This window comes from Pongo abelii, chromosome 17, assembly GCF_028885655.2.
Source record: "Pongo abelii isolate AG06213 chromosome 17, NHGRI_mPonAbe1-v2.0_pri, whole genome shotgun sequence".
NCBI classification, from domain to species: Eukaryota; Metazoa; Chordata; class Mammalia; order Primates; family Hominidae; genus Pongo; species Pongo abelii.
Genome location: NC_072002.2, coordinates 92,372,741 through 92,388,959, shown reverse-complemented (window position 1 = coordinate 92,388,959; position 16,219 = coordinate 92,372,741). Strand labels below are relative to the sequence as shown.

Below are 16,219 nucleotides of genomic sequence, written 5' to 3'. Positions count from 1 at the left end.
CGGTGCCTCTGCTACAGTTAGGGTGAAGATCGGCCGCCTCAACCACTTCACCCTGTTCAGGAGACCTTTCTAAAAAGGATTGAAATGGGGAAGCCGAAAGCTCGAGTCCATTCCATGCCAAGTTCCTGGAGCCTGCGGTCAAGACTCTGTAAAGAAACAAACACCCTTTTGCCACTTGGGTTTACAAAGCTAAGCTTCAGAATAAAATAAAATTCGAAGCTCTGTCCCCGGGAGCAGCGGCTTCACAGAGCCCGGTGTGCGCAAAGCCTTCGGAGCGAGGGCAAACTGCGCACCCCGGGGGAGAGGGGCCGCCCCGCGAGTCCTCCCCGCCACGGCCAGCTGAGAGCCCGGGAGGGAGCTGTGGGGACCCGTCACCCTCGCAAAAGGTCCGCGCTCTGGTGACCACGCGCTCTCCTCAGGTCCCACAGCGCCGCGGCGGTAACCTCCCCGCGCGGCTGATCTGGTTGAAGAGTTGCTGGAACCGAGCGGGGTTTGCTGTACCGGGAAGGATGGGGCAGCGCCCGCCTACCTACCGCCCAGGCAACCTGGGGACGTTGAAGGGCTGCAGGGGCGAGGAAGGGGAGGGGAGAAGAAACTTGTTCTACTGGACCATGCGAAGTAAACTGCAAACGTTCCCCAGCATCTCTCAGACTCCAAGTAACTTTCTTGGGCAAGCCAATGGCAAGCTCCAGCAGCGGCCAGGAAGCCTCTCTGCACAGATCCGTCCCAGCGCCGCCAGAGTGGGGATCACCGGGGCCAGGCTGCCGCCAAGGCTCCGGCAGGGCCGCGAGACACTGACACCCCAGGGTCCCCACCGGCCCTCCGCCCTCCCTCGCGCGTCTCGGCCCCGCGCCCGGCGTGCACCTTGGCATAGCAGAAGCAGATGAGCAGGAGCGGCAGCAGGTAGCCGAAGACGAAGGTGCACACCACGTAGGCCTTCTTGTGGCGAGGGTCGGGCCACTGCTCCCAGCAGAAGGTCTGGTTGCTGGCGCGCGGGTGGAAGAGGCCCTGGTGGTAGGCCACGGGCGAGGCCATGGCAATGGACAGCGCCCAGATGCAGCCCACGCCCAGCAGCGCGTTGCGGGACACCCTGAGGGAGGAGGAGCGCCGCGAGTGCACGATGGCCACGTAGCGGTCCACGGACATCGCGGCCAGGGTGAAGATGCTCACCAGCATGGACACGGTGAAGAAGTAGTGAATGAACTTGCAGATGAAGGCGCCCAGCACCCAGGTGGGCAGCGCGTACACCGTGGCCTGGAAGGGGATGCAGAAGAGCAGGTAGGCCAGGTCGGCGATGCTCAGGTTGAGGATGAACAGGTTGGTGGTGCTCCGCGGCTTGCCCGGCTTGCTGCGCGCCAGCACGGTGATCACTAGGCTGTTGCCCAGCACGCCCAGCGCGAAGATCAGGCCGAACACCACCAACGTGACGAAGTTCTCCACGCCGATGCTGAACAGCGGCCCGGGCTCCGGGGCGGGGGGCTCCGGCCAGCTCGCGTTGCCCTCGCTGAGGTTCCCGACCGCCAGCTCCATGGCCCGCGGGGCTGCCCAGGCGAGCGGCGGTGCGCGCGGGGAGGGAGGCCGGGTGTCTGGCGGGAAAGTAGGCGCCAGGGATGGCCGGGGGTCCCGGCGCAAAGCACGGAGAGCGCGAGGAGTCTGAGCTTCCCCTGAGGCGCGAGCCAGCGGGCGCGGAGATCCGGTGGCCGTGCCTCGTGGCACCGTCTTTGCGCCGCGACCTTCTGAGAGAGGGTGGGGTCGGCAGCCCGGAGCTGAACCTTCTCGGGAAGGGACGGTGATCTCGAGAGCACCGGGGTCCCCTGCCCGGGCGCCTCCGCCCGCTGCGCGACCACGGAGCCTGGGAAGAGGGATCCGCCGGCTGCAGCCGCGCAGGTGGAAAGACCCTTCTCTCCGCCTTACCGCTCCAGATCTTCGCCGGCCGTTTTCCCTGGCTCCCGGAGCGGCTGCGGGCTGCACCTGTTGCTCGGAGCCGCTCCTTCCCGCGGCGCTTCCCCGCACTGCCCAGCGCGCAGCAGTGCACTGTGCGGCTCCTGCAGAGAGGGCTCCCCGCGCCTCCCGCGCGCCCAGCGCCACCTCCCCAGTGGGCTGGCGCCTCCGACTCCCTCGCGGCTTTTCCAGGGATTCCCAGTCGTCCACAGGGCGAGAGCTCTTCTGGGGGGCTTCCTGGTGGTGGATAGAGTCGGGTGCCAGGGGCCTCTCTGCTGCAACAGAGAGGCGAAAACAGCCCGGCTGAAATCCGCGCCCCCCAGAAGTCACGGTGCGCGAGCAGAGACTGGATGGATTCTAGCGGGATGGGTCGCCGCCCACCTCCCGGCTGGAACCGGCGCGCGCTCGCCTCCGCGGAGTGCGGACCTGCCCGGCGGGCTGAAGGCGGGGCTGCCGGATGCCGCGGGCCAGGCGGGCGAGGGAAGCCGGGCGCGCTCCAGGGCAGTCCAGGGCGCGCCGGGGTAGGAGGCGGAGGGGTGCGCGGGCCCCCTCATCCATCAGTGCCTTTCCTCCTCCTCCTTCCCAGGGTGGCTGTCCGTGAAAACGCCTCTGTCCCAGGAATAACCCCAGGAAATCGAGGCTGGCGACGCTTCCTGGAGTTTTGTAAAACTGGCCGCCTAATCCCACCCTCACCCCGCGGCCTGCTAGAGAGGACAGAAGTGCAAAGGGAAAGGGCTGCGTGAGCTTGTCTATAGACGTGGATGGCATTGAAGGGGAAGGCTGTTCACACCACTCAACCTCACTTCATTTTTGCCTTGTATTACTCATCTGAGGGACATAAACTGCAGCAATGACAAAATATTTTTAAAGTGAAAGAACGTGTTTAGTATCTTACTGCCGTAAATGCGGATTTGCCAGAAAGAAATTAAGCCGTTTCAGTATAGCAGGGCTAGTCACGTTATCTTTGTAACCTTGGTGGTTCCCAGCTAGAGAGCTGACACCGATTCCTTTATTTGCGGTGATCTGTCTGTTTTCACTTTCAAAAACACCGATGCATTTCCATCATTCTCCATCTGGTGACTGTCCATTATGCGCGGATGCAGTGCCTGAGGGGATGGGTAATCCAAAGACCAAAGAGGGCAGGGGCTCTTTGCCTTGAGGAGTTAAGGAAGTAGGATCTTGTTTTTCTATCTTGCTAGCTCTGTTCTGCCTCATTTCCAGATAAATCTTGATGCAGTTCACTGAACATCTATGTATTTTATCTACATTCATTGCTAGGGAGTTCCTCGCAAGGGAATTGTTCTATTCACACACATTTTCTGGAAGACAAAATTGAGTGTAAGCAACTTGCCTATTTGGGTATCCTGCTAAAGCCAAGAATGCTCTTACCTGCCCTGACCTGAGAGAATGCCTTGAAACTTCCTTAGGTGATCTTGCCAATCCGTATTGCTTTTCTTCCTTGAGATGCTCTCCTACCCAGGTTTTCAAAGTATCATGTTGTATTCGACAGCTCTGTTGCATTGAAAGTTAGTAGTAATATGATTTGGGAGAGTTTTTAAATTATGAACTATTTTCACATGAAACAGATATGATAAAATTACATTGAATACCAATGCACCCACCATCTAGCTTAGAATAATTTTTAAATATTATCAATAGAGTTGAAGTCACTTTTATATACTTTCCAATCACAACCTCCACCCTCCCACTATCTCCAAGTAACCTAAATTTGTTGTCTATTAGTCATTTCTTTATACATTCTTGGCATACGCATATGATCTTAAATAATATATTGTGGTGAGGTTTTTTTTTTTTTTTTTTTTTTGCTTTAACATTATGTGGTTGGTATTATGGTACATGTTTTGTTTGTTTTTGCCTTAAAGTATAATTTGTCTGTTATTGCTATAAGCACAACAACATTCTTTGCTTTGTATTTGCCTGTTACATCTTTTACAGCCTTCCTATGTTATGTCCTGCAGTTTAAAGGTATCTCTTTAATACAGCACATAACTGAATTATTTTAAAACACAATTTTAAAATCTCTAGTTTTTAACTGGTGAGTTTAGGTCATTTATATTTATTGTTATTACTAACCTATATGGATTTATTTTTAACATTTTATTTTGTACTCTTTATTTGTTTTCTATTTCTGTGCTTTTTTTCTCTCTCTCTTTTTTCATGACATCTTTTGAATTACATTTTAAAGTGTTTTCTCCCTCCCTCCACATTCTTGGAAAAGGAAGAAATATGGTGTACATTTATTATTTTACTGGTTACCCTTGAGTGCCTACTATGTGCCAGGAACTATTGTAGGTTCTGCAGATAGAGCAATTAACACAACAAAGTACTTTATTTTATGGATTTTACATTTCATTATGGACATGACATTTAAAAATAAATAAAATAATAATGTCACATGTGGTAAACACTACTGATATAGTTTTGATATCTGTCCTTGCCAAATCTCATATTGAATTATAATCCCTAATGTTGGAGGTGGAGCCCAGTGGGAGGGTTTGGGTCAATGGAGTGGATCCCTCATGGCTTGGTGCTGTCCTCGGGACAGTGAGTCTGAAGATCTGGTTGTTTGAAAGTGTGTGGCACCTCCTCCCTTCTCTCTCTTGCTTCTGCTCCTGCCATGTAAGATGTATCTGCTCCCCCTTCGCCTTCTGCCATGATTAGAAGCTTCCTGAGACCTCCCCAGAAGCTGAGCACATGCCAGCACCATGCTTCCTGTACAGCCTGCAGAACTGTGAGCCAATGAAACCTCTTTTCTTTATAAAGTACCCAGCCTCAGGTACTTCTTTATAGCAATGCAAGAATGGCCTAATACAACCCTAAAAGAGAAGAATGCAGGATAAGGGATAGACAGCAGTTAGAGAGTGTAACTATACACAGGCAATAGGGAGAAACATCTGAAAAACTGACATTTGAGCAGGAACCTGAAGGAAGTACAGCAGGAAGCCTTTTTAAACACATGGCATGACACATTCCTGGGAAACAGTGCAGCAGAGGAAGCTGTGTGAAGAACGAGTAGTACAGTTTTGCTGTCATGGAAACAGCTGGGAAGAAGATTTGTCAGCCATGAGATCAGAAAACATTGGTTCAGGAAAATGGGGATGGATGACCTCGGACCTTGGAGAGCAAGGAAGGGGCCTGGGACTTCATTCTGGACTTCGGAGGAAGTCCTATAGGGAGTTTCAAGCAGAGAGATGTTATGCTCTGACCTGCGATTCAGAATGATGATTCTGGTGTACAGATTAGAAGAGCAAAGGAAACAGCAGACCAGCCAGTAAGCTGGCAGGAACCCAAACAACAGATCGCTCTAGGTGTGGTGGGAAGGACTTGGATTCTGGATATCTCAATGTTGTAGCAAATGAGATTCATTGGTGGATGGATTTAAGGTGGGAGAAAAGGGAGAGCAAGGTTGACTACCACGGTTTTAGTCTGACAGCCTGGATGGGAAATCACCATTTACTGAGTTGACACAAAGAGTGGAAGGAATAGGTTTGGAGGTGTGGAGCATCAAGTTAAATTTCAGATGCTTGCTAGACATGGGACTGACAAGATTGCAGTTGGGTGGATTAGTCTTCAGTTAATGAGAGAGACCAGAGCTGGAGACATGGATTCAGAAGTTACTAAAATTCTATTAATATTAAATAGAATTTAAAATTAATTGTTATCACTCCCCTTCTCCCAAGCCATACAAGTTTCAGGAAGCCTTCTAACTCCAGTCACTTTTTCTCATTCTACCTGGTTTTGTTGCCCAGTTGTTTAGTTCTTTTAATTTCCCCCCAATTAGGCATATTTGTTGTGTGATACAGGCAATATCCAGTTTGGCGACCCACATTCTTGCCCATGGCTTTCTTCACCTTCCTCTATTCATCTTAAGCCTTTTCCTTGTTTTTAGAGAATATATTTTAAGTTTTCCTTTAGTGATAGTCAATGATAAAAATTGCTCATTGGTTCTTATTATTGAATGGGAGTTGGCCAGATGGACAGTTCTTTTCTCCCAGTACATTGAAGATATTGTTCCACCTTCTGGATTTTGCTCTTGCTCTTGAGAAATCAGCTGATGTACTTTCTGTCACTCCTTTAGAGATAATCTGACTTTTTTCTCTATTTCTAATATCTTCTCTTTATCATTGATGTTTTATAATTTCACTTTGATAGGTTTGTGATGATTTTCATTTTTTAGCCCTTCTTGTTGAGCTTCTGAAGCTAAAGATTAATATATTTTTCTTCAGTTCTGGAAAAATTTTCAGCCATTATCTCTTTTATTTTCCCCATTCTTGGCACTCTCTCCTCCTGGAATTCTGAGAGACATAGCTTAGGGCTTTCCACTATCTCCTTCCTATCACTGACTCACTTTTTCATACTTTTCATCTCTTCATCTGTGCCAATTTATTGGTATTTCTTCAGCTATGCACCCTTTATTTAACTACTCTCCTTAAGTTCTCACAGAATTTTTTGAAATGTGCCAGGCCTATTTTTTAATATTTTCTTCCTCATTGCTGATGTTTCTAATTACCTCTCCTATTTATCTGAATATTTTAAATGTGCTGATTTTATATTCTGAAAATTCTAATATCTGAAGTCCCTGGAGTCTAATTATGTTTTTATTACTTCTACCAAGTTCCTGTTCTCATAACTTGTTTCCAGTTTTGTTTTGTTTTGTTTTTGTCCTTTAGATTTCTATTAGGCCAGAACATACTGGTGATGATTTGATAGACTTAAGTGCATACTCCCATAAAAGTGTTTTTATTTGCTCTGCCATTGGCCCAATGGTACCATCAACTCAGGACATTTTTAAGTTAATTTCTCAGCATGATATGCCTCAGGACACACAAGGGTAAATTCAAACCCCAAAACCTACATAAGAGAGGGAATGGGGGAGTGAATTCTCAGGCCTTTCTCTCCCACCTGGCCCTAAGGCTGCCACGGAATTTTCTAGAAGTGTTTGTGGGCAGATTGCTTTGTTGTTCCCACTCATTTACTGCGCTCCCTATTGGAAGATTCTGTAATCCTGCCTCTCCCAGGTGACTTTCTGTGCTCCTCTCAGGGCAGAAATGAGTCTCACCCATTTCCTTCAGGCTTTGGCTGAGACAATGTGAGTGCAACAGCTGTGAGGTCATCCTGAGCTCAAGGTCTAAGCGATACCATGGGATTCATTCCTGGGGTACAAACACTGCACATCCCCCTCAGGTACGAAGACTGTGCATCCCAGTGCAGGCTGCTGCTTTGGGCTGTGTTCTCCATGAATACGTGGCACAGGATTTCAGTTGACCCCAGTTAAAATGTCCCCTTAGCAAGAAATTAGCCTCTGTGGCTGTGAGCTACTTGTTACTGCAGCTTAATGCAGCAAAAGCTGACTACAGCACTTTTTTGCCAGGAAACTTTTTATAGGTGAATCCTTCACTAACAGTGTAGCCTTTCAAGGATCCTGCATTTTTACAAGGGTCTCATTTATCTGTCTTATTCCGTCTTATTCCAATTCTCTTAGAGTTGAATCCAAGACGACCTAGTCTCTCCTAATGGAAATTTTAAAACTCAGCAAGGCACAGTGGCTCATGTCTATAATCCTAGCACTTTGAGAGGCCAAAGAGGGAGGATGCCTGAAGCTAGGAGACCAGCCTGGGCAACAAAGCAAAATCCCATTTCTACAATAAAAATAAAAATAACATTAGCTGGTCATGCTGGCACGTGCTATAGTCCAGCTACTTGAGAGGCTGAGGCAGAAGGATTGCTTGAGACAGGAATTGGAGGCTGCAGTAAGCTATGATCATACCACTGCATTCCAGCCTGGGTGAGAGAGTAAGACCTCATCTCTAAAAAATAATAATAATAATCTGTGACAGATGTTATGAGTGCTCACCAAATTTTCAGTTCTCCCCTTCCAGGCTCCTGAAAGACTGCACTTCTCAGCCCCATTGATGTTTTGCAGGTCTGCAGAATCAGTTATGTCCAATCAAATAGAAAAGAAAGAGAAACTTCCAAGCCACATGGAAGAACCCACACAAGCATCCAGTTTCTCTTTGTTGACCTGGGTGACCCTGGAGAAGGCCATGATGTACAGCCGTGAGATGGAAGAGGGCAGGAGCACTGAGTCACAGCATGGAGGAGAGTCTCCCAGAGCAGCAACACCCTTTATGCAAATGAACATTAACCTTTCATGTGTTAAGCCCTGAAATTTTTGGAACTCTTTTTTTATTGCAGCAAAACACAGCCTATCCTTAGCAATTCCCCAAAATTTTGGCTAATAAATTTGTCAAAAGTCCTGCTGGCTGCATTGGCTTTCATATCTGTTTAGTACTGTAATTTTCTGCTTCTTCATTTTTGGAACCCAAAAATTTCCCCAGTTCATCAAAAGCTTGTTTATGGACTCAAGATGCTGTCTTAAAAAGCCTAGTAGGGCTTTTCAGTATAGAATATATAATATTGATAGAAAATTATGTCTGGAAAGTGTTTTTTTTTCCATAGAATTTAATGCTTTATAGCAAATATATTGAGATCGAGTTAGAAAAATATCTCCAAAAGGAAAATGTAAACATTTCATGAGAACATGAAGAAACAAATCTCAAAAACAAATAAAAAACACCCAGGCCTCATGTCCAGGTCCTCAGGATTGCTATATCCCCCTATTGTGGAGCATCCTAGAATCTGGAGTTGGTTTTTTTTCTTTTTTTTTTTCTTTTAGACAAAGTCTCGCTCTGTCACCCAGGCTGGAGTGCAGTGGTGAGATCTCAGCTCACTGCAACCTCTGCCTCCCAGGTTCAAGCAATTCTCCTGCCTCAGTCTCCCAAGTAGCTGGGATTACAGGTGCCCGCCACCACACCCGGCTAATTTTTTTGTATTTTTAGTAGAGATCAGGTTTCACCATGTTGGACTGGTTGGTTTCAAACTCCTGACCTCAAGTGATCTGCTCGCTTTGGCCTCCCAAACTGCTAGGATTACAGGCGTGAGCCGCCGTGCCTGGCCTGGAGTTTCTTTCCATGAGTTCCATTATGTTTGTCCTGTGCGATCAGGCACCACGGGAAAAATACAGGGGACTTGGACAGATAAGCAACTGGCCGAATGATCACCTAGATCTTAGAGCAAACATGAAGGTGGGCTGCAGTTTCTCCATCCCACGGGATGCTGTGGCACCATCTGACACAGAGCTCTGTCCTGAGTGCCTCTGTGCTGACCCCCTGACTCCTTGAGCAGCCTTGCAGCTTGCACCAGGGTCCTTCCTTCTGGATATTGTGCCATGTCCCTGGAACTCCTGTCTCCCCACTCTCTGCCCTCCTGGTAGCTGTTCCAGTCAGGTGGACTCTTAATAAGCATCCTAACATACTCTGCTCTTCCTTAATTTTTTTGCCTTCCTACATGACAGACAGACCACCTATCTGAATGTCAATGTTCATTGTATTACACCTAGGATGTTTTGACTCATCGTTCAAGACCCAGCTGCAATGTTATCTCATTTCCAGAGTCTTTTTGGCTGTCCCTGTTAGGGCACGTCACCCCTCCCTCTATACTCACAGAAAACTCTGTCCTGGCTTCCCAAAGCACCCTCACAATGCTTTGTAACTTCGCACGTCGCGGGCAAGCATCTCGCAGTGCTGAAACCCGGGAGTCTCTCCAGGGCACATTGGGGTCGGCTCCAGGCAGCTGCTCTGGGTCTCTGGAGGTCTCCCGCACAGCCAGGCACCAGCCAGGTAAGGGTTTTTGGGGGTGGATGCCATCGGCATCCTCCCTGCTTGCCCATGAGCCCCGTGTGTCTGTGAGGACAGGTGCAGGGCCAGCCTGGAGACCCAGCTGTTCCAGTCACCTTGGAGACGCAGGCAGCCCACTGGGTGGATGAAGCACACTCCTGGGGTCTGAGGGCAGCTGCACAGGCACTGCTGGAGTCACAAACTCCCGGGGATTTGGGGGGGCAGGGGGCCACCATCCCCTCTGCCACTGACCCAGCCCCCTGGCTTCCCAGCCAGTCCCTGCCAGGCCCTCCTGCCCTGCATCCAGCCCCAAGGGTATGGCACAAGCACCAGCCTCGGGTATCTGCTGCACCCCTCCCTACTCTCGGGTCTCTAGGATGTTCCAGGCTCCACGCAGGTACCACTGTTCCAGCAAGGCCACTCTCTCTGTGTGGCTTTAAACAGCAGGTTTGGGAACTCACAGCAAAAGTTGGACTCCATTCCCTTACCCCCACCTCTGGCACTGGGGCCTGTTGTAATTTTCTCCCAAGGGACATAATCCTGTCTAGTAGTTAAGTTTTAGTGATATATATGGTGTAGAACAGAAATAAAATATCTAGAAAAATATGGAAAAGGAAGCATTTAAAGTATTATCTGGCCACATTCATTTAATCACCTCCATACTCTGAAACACAGCAGACACATTCCTCATCTTTGCATCCCAAGCTAGCATGTGACCATGCTAATGAATGAATAGTAATAAACCAGCATTAACCAAGTCATTAATAATTAGCAATAATTTTGAAAGAGTGTCGTATGTGCTATACTGTAGGAAACATGTTCACTATCTCTTTGAATTCTTATAACAACTCTATAAAGTTGGTGTTATTTTCACCATTTTACAAACAAACAGCTAAGTCTTGGAAAGGTTAAACCAACCTTAGGACTCATGCACATTTTTGTTTGTGGTGATGGGATTTAAAGCTGGATCAATTTCAATCCACATACGATATTCTTAATCTTTATACTGTTGTAGAATATTTAGTATATACCTATGTCAGTCAAAGTACAGTGGGAGATGGTATCCCCTGAAACAAATTCATGGAGATTCATTTCCTGTGTAGAAAATACCTGAAGCAAGTACATATTTGTCTGCCCACCATCCCTACCTTCGAGAAACATTGTTTCACCATTCTATGGTAAAGCAGATTCATCCCCAGATGTCCCCCCACTCATGGGGTGGAGGGGCATATCTCATGGGACTAGAATATTATCTCATGCCAGTCCCATGAGATAATAACCTCCTGCTCTTCACAAGCGAACTTTAGTTAAATTTCTGCAACCAAAAAAAGGACTGATGTAGCACTTCTTCATCATATACAATATACACATATTGCATATACATAATGCATCTTAGCTTTAGAAATCAGCATCTACCCAGGCCTAGCCAATCCAAATATCCCACAGGTTAATCTTCCCCTGATATTCCAAACTGCCACATCTACAAAAAGTTAGAATTGTTGGCGACTGCTTTCGTCACTGTGTGAAGTAGGCCCCTTGAGCCACCAATCATGTGGAGGGAAGCCAAGTGAAAAATGGAGATCGACAAGCTCAAAGGATGTTACTATAGCTGCTGGATCCAGCTGTGCCTGAAGCCAGTGCCCCGCCTAGACTTGCCAGTGCCATGAGATAAGCTCCTGCTCTTCACAAGTGCATTTTAGTTAAGTTTCTGCAACCAACAAAAGGCCTGATGTAGCACTGCTTCATGAGAAATATACATAATGCATCTTAGCTATTTATTTATGCTCAATTTGAGAAATAAAATACATAGGAAAGAAAAAAGAACGCAAAATGATAAAAATTAAATAGGTACTTGAAACCAGATACTTCTGGTCTATCTTCCAGATTTAATACTTTAAATATTTTAATTTTTTATCTCTTCACTTATTTATTTATTTATTTTTGAGACAGAGTCTTTCTCTGTCATCCAGGCTAGAGTGCAGTGGTTCAATCTTGGCTCACTGCAACCTCCAAGCTCTACCTCCTGGGCTCAACCATCCTCCCACTTCAGCCTCCCATGTAGCTGGGACCACAGGTGTTCACCACGATGCCAGGCTAATTTTTGTATTTTTTGTAGAGACGGGTTTCATCACGTTACCCAGGCTGGTCTCAAATTCCTGGGTTTAAGCAATTCACCTCCCTGGGCCTCCCAAAGTGCTGGGATTACAGGTGTGAGGTACCATACCCAGTTTCTTCTTACTTAGATTTAAGGTAATCACTGTTTCCCTTAATGTCACTAAGAAAATAAAGTTTAAAGAATAGTAAGGGTTCACACATTTGAGAGAGATCATTACTTTAAAGATTTTTTCTGTATTAACTCATTCCATTCATTCATCCATTCATCAAAGGAATACACTTAAATTGAAATCATATATAATTCCTTCCTCTAGGCAGGAAATGTAGGATATTTACACCAAGAAAGGATTACCCTGTGCAGCTTTTCCTAAACAAGCAAATCTTACTGACATGCGTGATAAATGCACAAAAAGGTGCATGAATCGGAAGTCTACAGAGTGGCAGATCTTCAAAAGTTCTTCAGTGCTTCAAGAAAGCTGCATTTACACACCTTCCATAAAATGCAGGTCAGTGTGTGTTTGGGGGTGCTGCAAGAAAATTGAAGATGCACAAAGCAGGGGCCTTACAATTAGAGTCCTCTGCATTCCCAGAAAGGGACTGTGTCCCCTAACACAAAAGCTGTGTAAAACAGAAACAGGGCATCTCTGAATAACGAGGGCTGCCCTCCCAAAGCTCCTCATTAATCTCCTCAAAACCCACTGAAGTATGCTTGTAAGAACTGGAGCAGCTGAGAGTGTCTTTCGTGAACTGGTTCCTAACTTCTGACTGCTAATAAATCCTAGAGGTGGGGGTCTGGCTTACATTATTCAGTACATTATGGATAATCACACGCGGCTTGTCACCTACTGCAGCTCGTAAATGTTTCCTGGCTAATTAAGCTGAAGAAATGGCCTATCTTCCACTGAACACAGCTGATGTTTTATCTTTCAATATAATATTGGAACTTGTCCATTCTGAGCAACACATTTGACTTCTTATTTCCTTTCTTTAAAGTCCATTTGGATTCCAATATTTAAAGGAGTTATTGATTTCATCTATCCAAGTCTATTTATAAGTTTACTTCCTACCTATCCCTCTATTCCATTTCTAAGTTTTGCATCAAAATAACTAGGAGACAGCTGGGCATGGTGGCTCAGGCCTGTAATTCCAGCACTTTAGGAGGCTGAGGTGGGTAGTTCAGCTGAGGTCAGGAGTTCAAGACTAGCCTGGCAAACATGGCAAAACCCGGTCTCTACTAAAAATACAAAAAATTAGCCAGGCATGATGGCGGGCGCCTGTAATCCCAGCTGCTCGGGAAGCTGAGGTGGGAAAATCACTTGAACCCAGGAGGCGGAGGTTGTAGTGAGCCAAGATCACACCACTGCACTCCAGGTTTTATTTTCTTAAACTACAGAATAGATGTAAAGAATGAGTTAACCTAGGCAACATGGTGAGACCCCCATCTCAACAAAAAATACAAAAATTAGCCAAGCATGGTGGTGCATGCCTGTGGCCCTAGCCACCTGGGAGGCTGAGGTGGGAGGATCACTTGATCCCAAGAGTTGGAGGCTGCAGCGAGCTATGATCATGTCACTGTACTCCAGCCTGAGCAACAGAGAAGAACCCATCTCAATAAAATAAAATAGAATAATGAGTTACACAGACTATGGTGAGATGGTTTTCTGACAAATTTAAGGTGAGAACCTCATGGCCAGCCATCTGTTGAGTTTTAAAATATAGTTCCCATCTATTGTTTTGCTGTATACATTCTACTCCCAGCAGTTTCAGATGACTAATACATCTAACTTTGGCCTCACAAAAAGGTGATATGCAGTCCTTGGGACTCAGGGGCCCTTCAGAAGTTAAGGGAAATGAGGAGCAGAGTGAGGAAGGAATGGCCAGCCCACAGGGTCAGGGAGGCAGCAGAGCAGCCCCTGGGGGAGAGGCCCAGGCTACGGGTGTACAGGTTCCCCTTGGGTCTGTTGGGGTGATCAGACCCAAAACCAGGTTGTGGGGGTGACGAAGTCTGGCAGAGTCAAAAGAATCAGAAAAGACAGCTTGAGAGAGAAAGTGGGACCAGGGGGCTATTGCGAGTGTGGAGGCTGCAAAGGCCCCGAGCTCTGGAAGCCCAGACTATTTATTGGTGATCAAACAAAGAAACAGGTGGTGAGAATGTGGGGTTGAAAGGGAGTGTTGCATGAAGCACATGATTTACAGCTATGACGGTTTAGCATATGCTCTGCCACTTGAGATAACAGGGAGCAGGTTCTTTTAACTCAAGATACAATAGATCCTGGGAGAGCAAGGAGCAAGGAACCAGCAAGTCTAGACACACTCCAGAGCCATAAGCCCTGGATTCTATCCAAGCCACGAGGGGTTTTATGCCCAGGGCTTAGACTATGGTGTGTCAGGGTAGCCTTCCACCCTTTAGTACAGAGCTTGGTGTTCCAAAGGCCACGAGGGGTTTTAGACCCTGGACCCTGTTCATGTACCAAGACTCTTTTACATTATGTCAGACGTGCAAGCCCTGCCTCAGCTTCTCCCAACACTTAGCTTTTCCCAACAGCGTCCAACCCCTGCAGAAACACACATCTGCCACAGGAACTTCCCTTCTTCCTTCCTGCATTTTTGCCCTTGCCAAGTCCCCTGAGCCCTCGGCTTCCTTGCTCCAAGGCCCTGAGAGTGGGGAGGAGCTGAGGGTAAACACTGTTCCACATTCCATATGATCATGTTTGTTTTTCATAAGGAGAAACACATATGTTACTTATAGGAAGTAATGTGTAATATGAGATGCTAAAATAAATAGTAAAATGATTTTTAAATTTTTTAGACATTATAAATTAATGGAGCTGGCAGTAAACAACCAATTTCTTCTTCTGTCCTCTCTCTAACCCAGGGTAACCCCAACTGAGCTACTGTTCTGATTTGGGGGATTTATACTAGTTGCTTCCTTTCTTTTGCCTCAGATGCTTTATTGGTAAAACAGAAATAATAATCGTCCCTCCCCCACGGAGTTGTTCTGAAAATTAAATGAACTAATAGATGTAAAGTTCTAAGAACAGTGACAGCATAAAATAAGCATGAAAAAATGCTACTTTTAAGTTATCCATCCATTCAGCTTGTGAATGTTTGCATTTTAAGATACTTGCTTCTAACATGCTACTATTTTAGTATTTCATTCTTTCTCTCTGTAGTACAGCTGATTCTATTATTTAAGATACTTGCATTCCTCATGACAGAATTTTATCACATCTCTCCATATTTATGATGTAATCAACTCTCTGTTAATGTAATGGACCAATAGTGAAAACAACACCAATTGCTGATTATTCAAAAAAACTGACACATAGCCCAGGTGTAGTGGCTCACGACTGTAATCCTAGCACTTTGGGAGGCTGAGGCAGGTGGATCATGAGGTCAGGAGATCATGACCATCCTGGCTAACATGGTGAAACCCCATCTCTACTAAAAATGGAAAAAAAATTTAGCCGAGCATGGTGGCAGGTGCCTGTAGTCCCAGCTACTCAGGAGGCTGAGGCAGAAGAATGGCGTGAACCCAGGAGGCGGAGCTTGCAGTGAGCCGAGATTGTGCCACTGCACTCCAGCCTGGGCAATAGAGCGAGACTCCATCTCAAAAAACAAAACAAAACAAAAAAAATGACACATTAACATTTTACTTTAGGACAGGTGTGGTGGCTCATGCCACCACATTATATTTGTTGAATAATATTCTGTTGGGTGGAATATATGTGCTTTGAACTTATTACAATGTTGGATATTTATTTTACTGGAACATACTTCTTGGGGTCAAATTAAAACATATTTAAGAATGCATGAAAATTCCAAATTGTATATTTAAGAGAATTTATAAAACACTGTAGCTTAGTAGAAAGATTATGAATTATGGAATCAGAAAAGTCTGGTTTAGAATGTATTTGCTCACATTGTAACTCTATAACTTTGGACAAGTTTATTCACAGAAATATTAAGAGTTCAAATAAATGATAGATTAATGTAGATAGTGTATCTAATATTCTCTTAATCTTCAAAAGAATTTTATGAGGTCACTTTAATCTCCACTTTAGATGGTGGAAATTGCCCTAAACCTTATTTCAACAAATGCAAAATGAAGATCATTAACCCTAGAAACTACAAAGTTATAACTAAGAGGCTCACCATAGAGATGGTTATATTATAATACTGTCTGTTAAATGTTAGGTATATTTAGTAAATGTTAATAAGAATGTTTCTCATGAAATATGGTGTATTAGTCCATTCTCAGGCTGCTAATAAAGACATACCTGAGACTGGGTAATCTGTAATGAAAAGAGGTTTAATTGACTCACAGTTCAGCATGGCTGAGGAGGCCTCAGGAAACTTACAGTCATGGTGGAAGGGAAAGCAAATACGTCCATCTTCATATGGCAGCAGGAGAGAGAATGAGAGACAAAGTGAAGGGGATGCCTCTTATAAAACCGTTAGATCTC

General features: G+C 45.9%; 1 protein-coding gene across 5 annotated transcripts in view; it reads right to left on the bottom strand.

Annotated features, from left to right (window-relative positions):
- The window catches only part of GALR1 (galanin receptor 1), a 133,082-nt gene that overhangs the window by 43,426 nt on the left and 73,437 nt on the right, over positions 1-16,219 (bottom strand). For 2 of the 5 annotated variants that reach the window (XR_008516045.2, XR_008516052.2), the window contains exons 7-8: positions 3,331-3,453; positions 2,735-3,260 (exon numbers count right to left, since the gene is read on the bottom strand). The exons of 2 other annotated variants lie outside the window; for them this stretch is intronic. Coding sequence is in view for 1 of the 3 variants with exons in the window: in XM_002828329.4 (XP_002828375.4) it covers positions 865-1,530 (666 nt within the window). In the remaining 2 variants the exon portion in view is untranslated. Of the gene's footprint in view, positions 1-864; positions 1,531-2,734; positions 3,261-3,330; positions 3,454-16,219 lie in introns of those variants that run through there. One more of the 5 variants, XM_002828329.4, reaches the window with a different exon arrangement.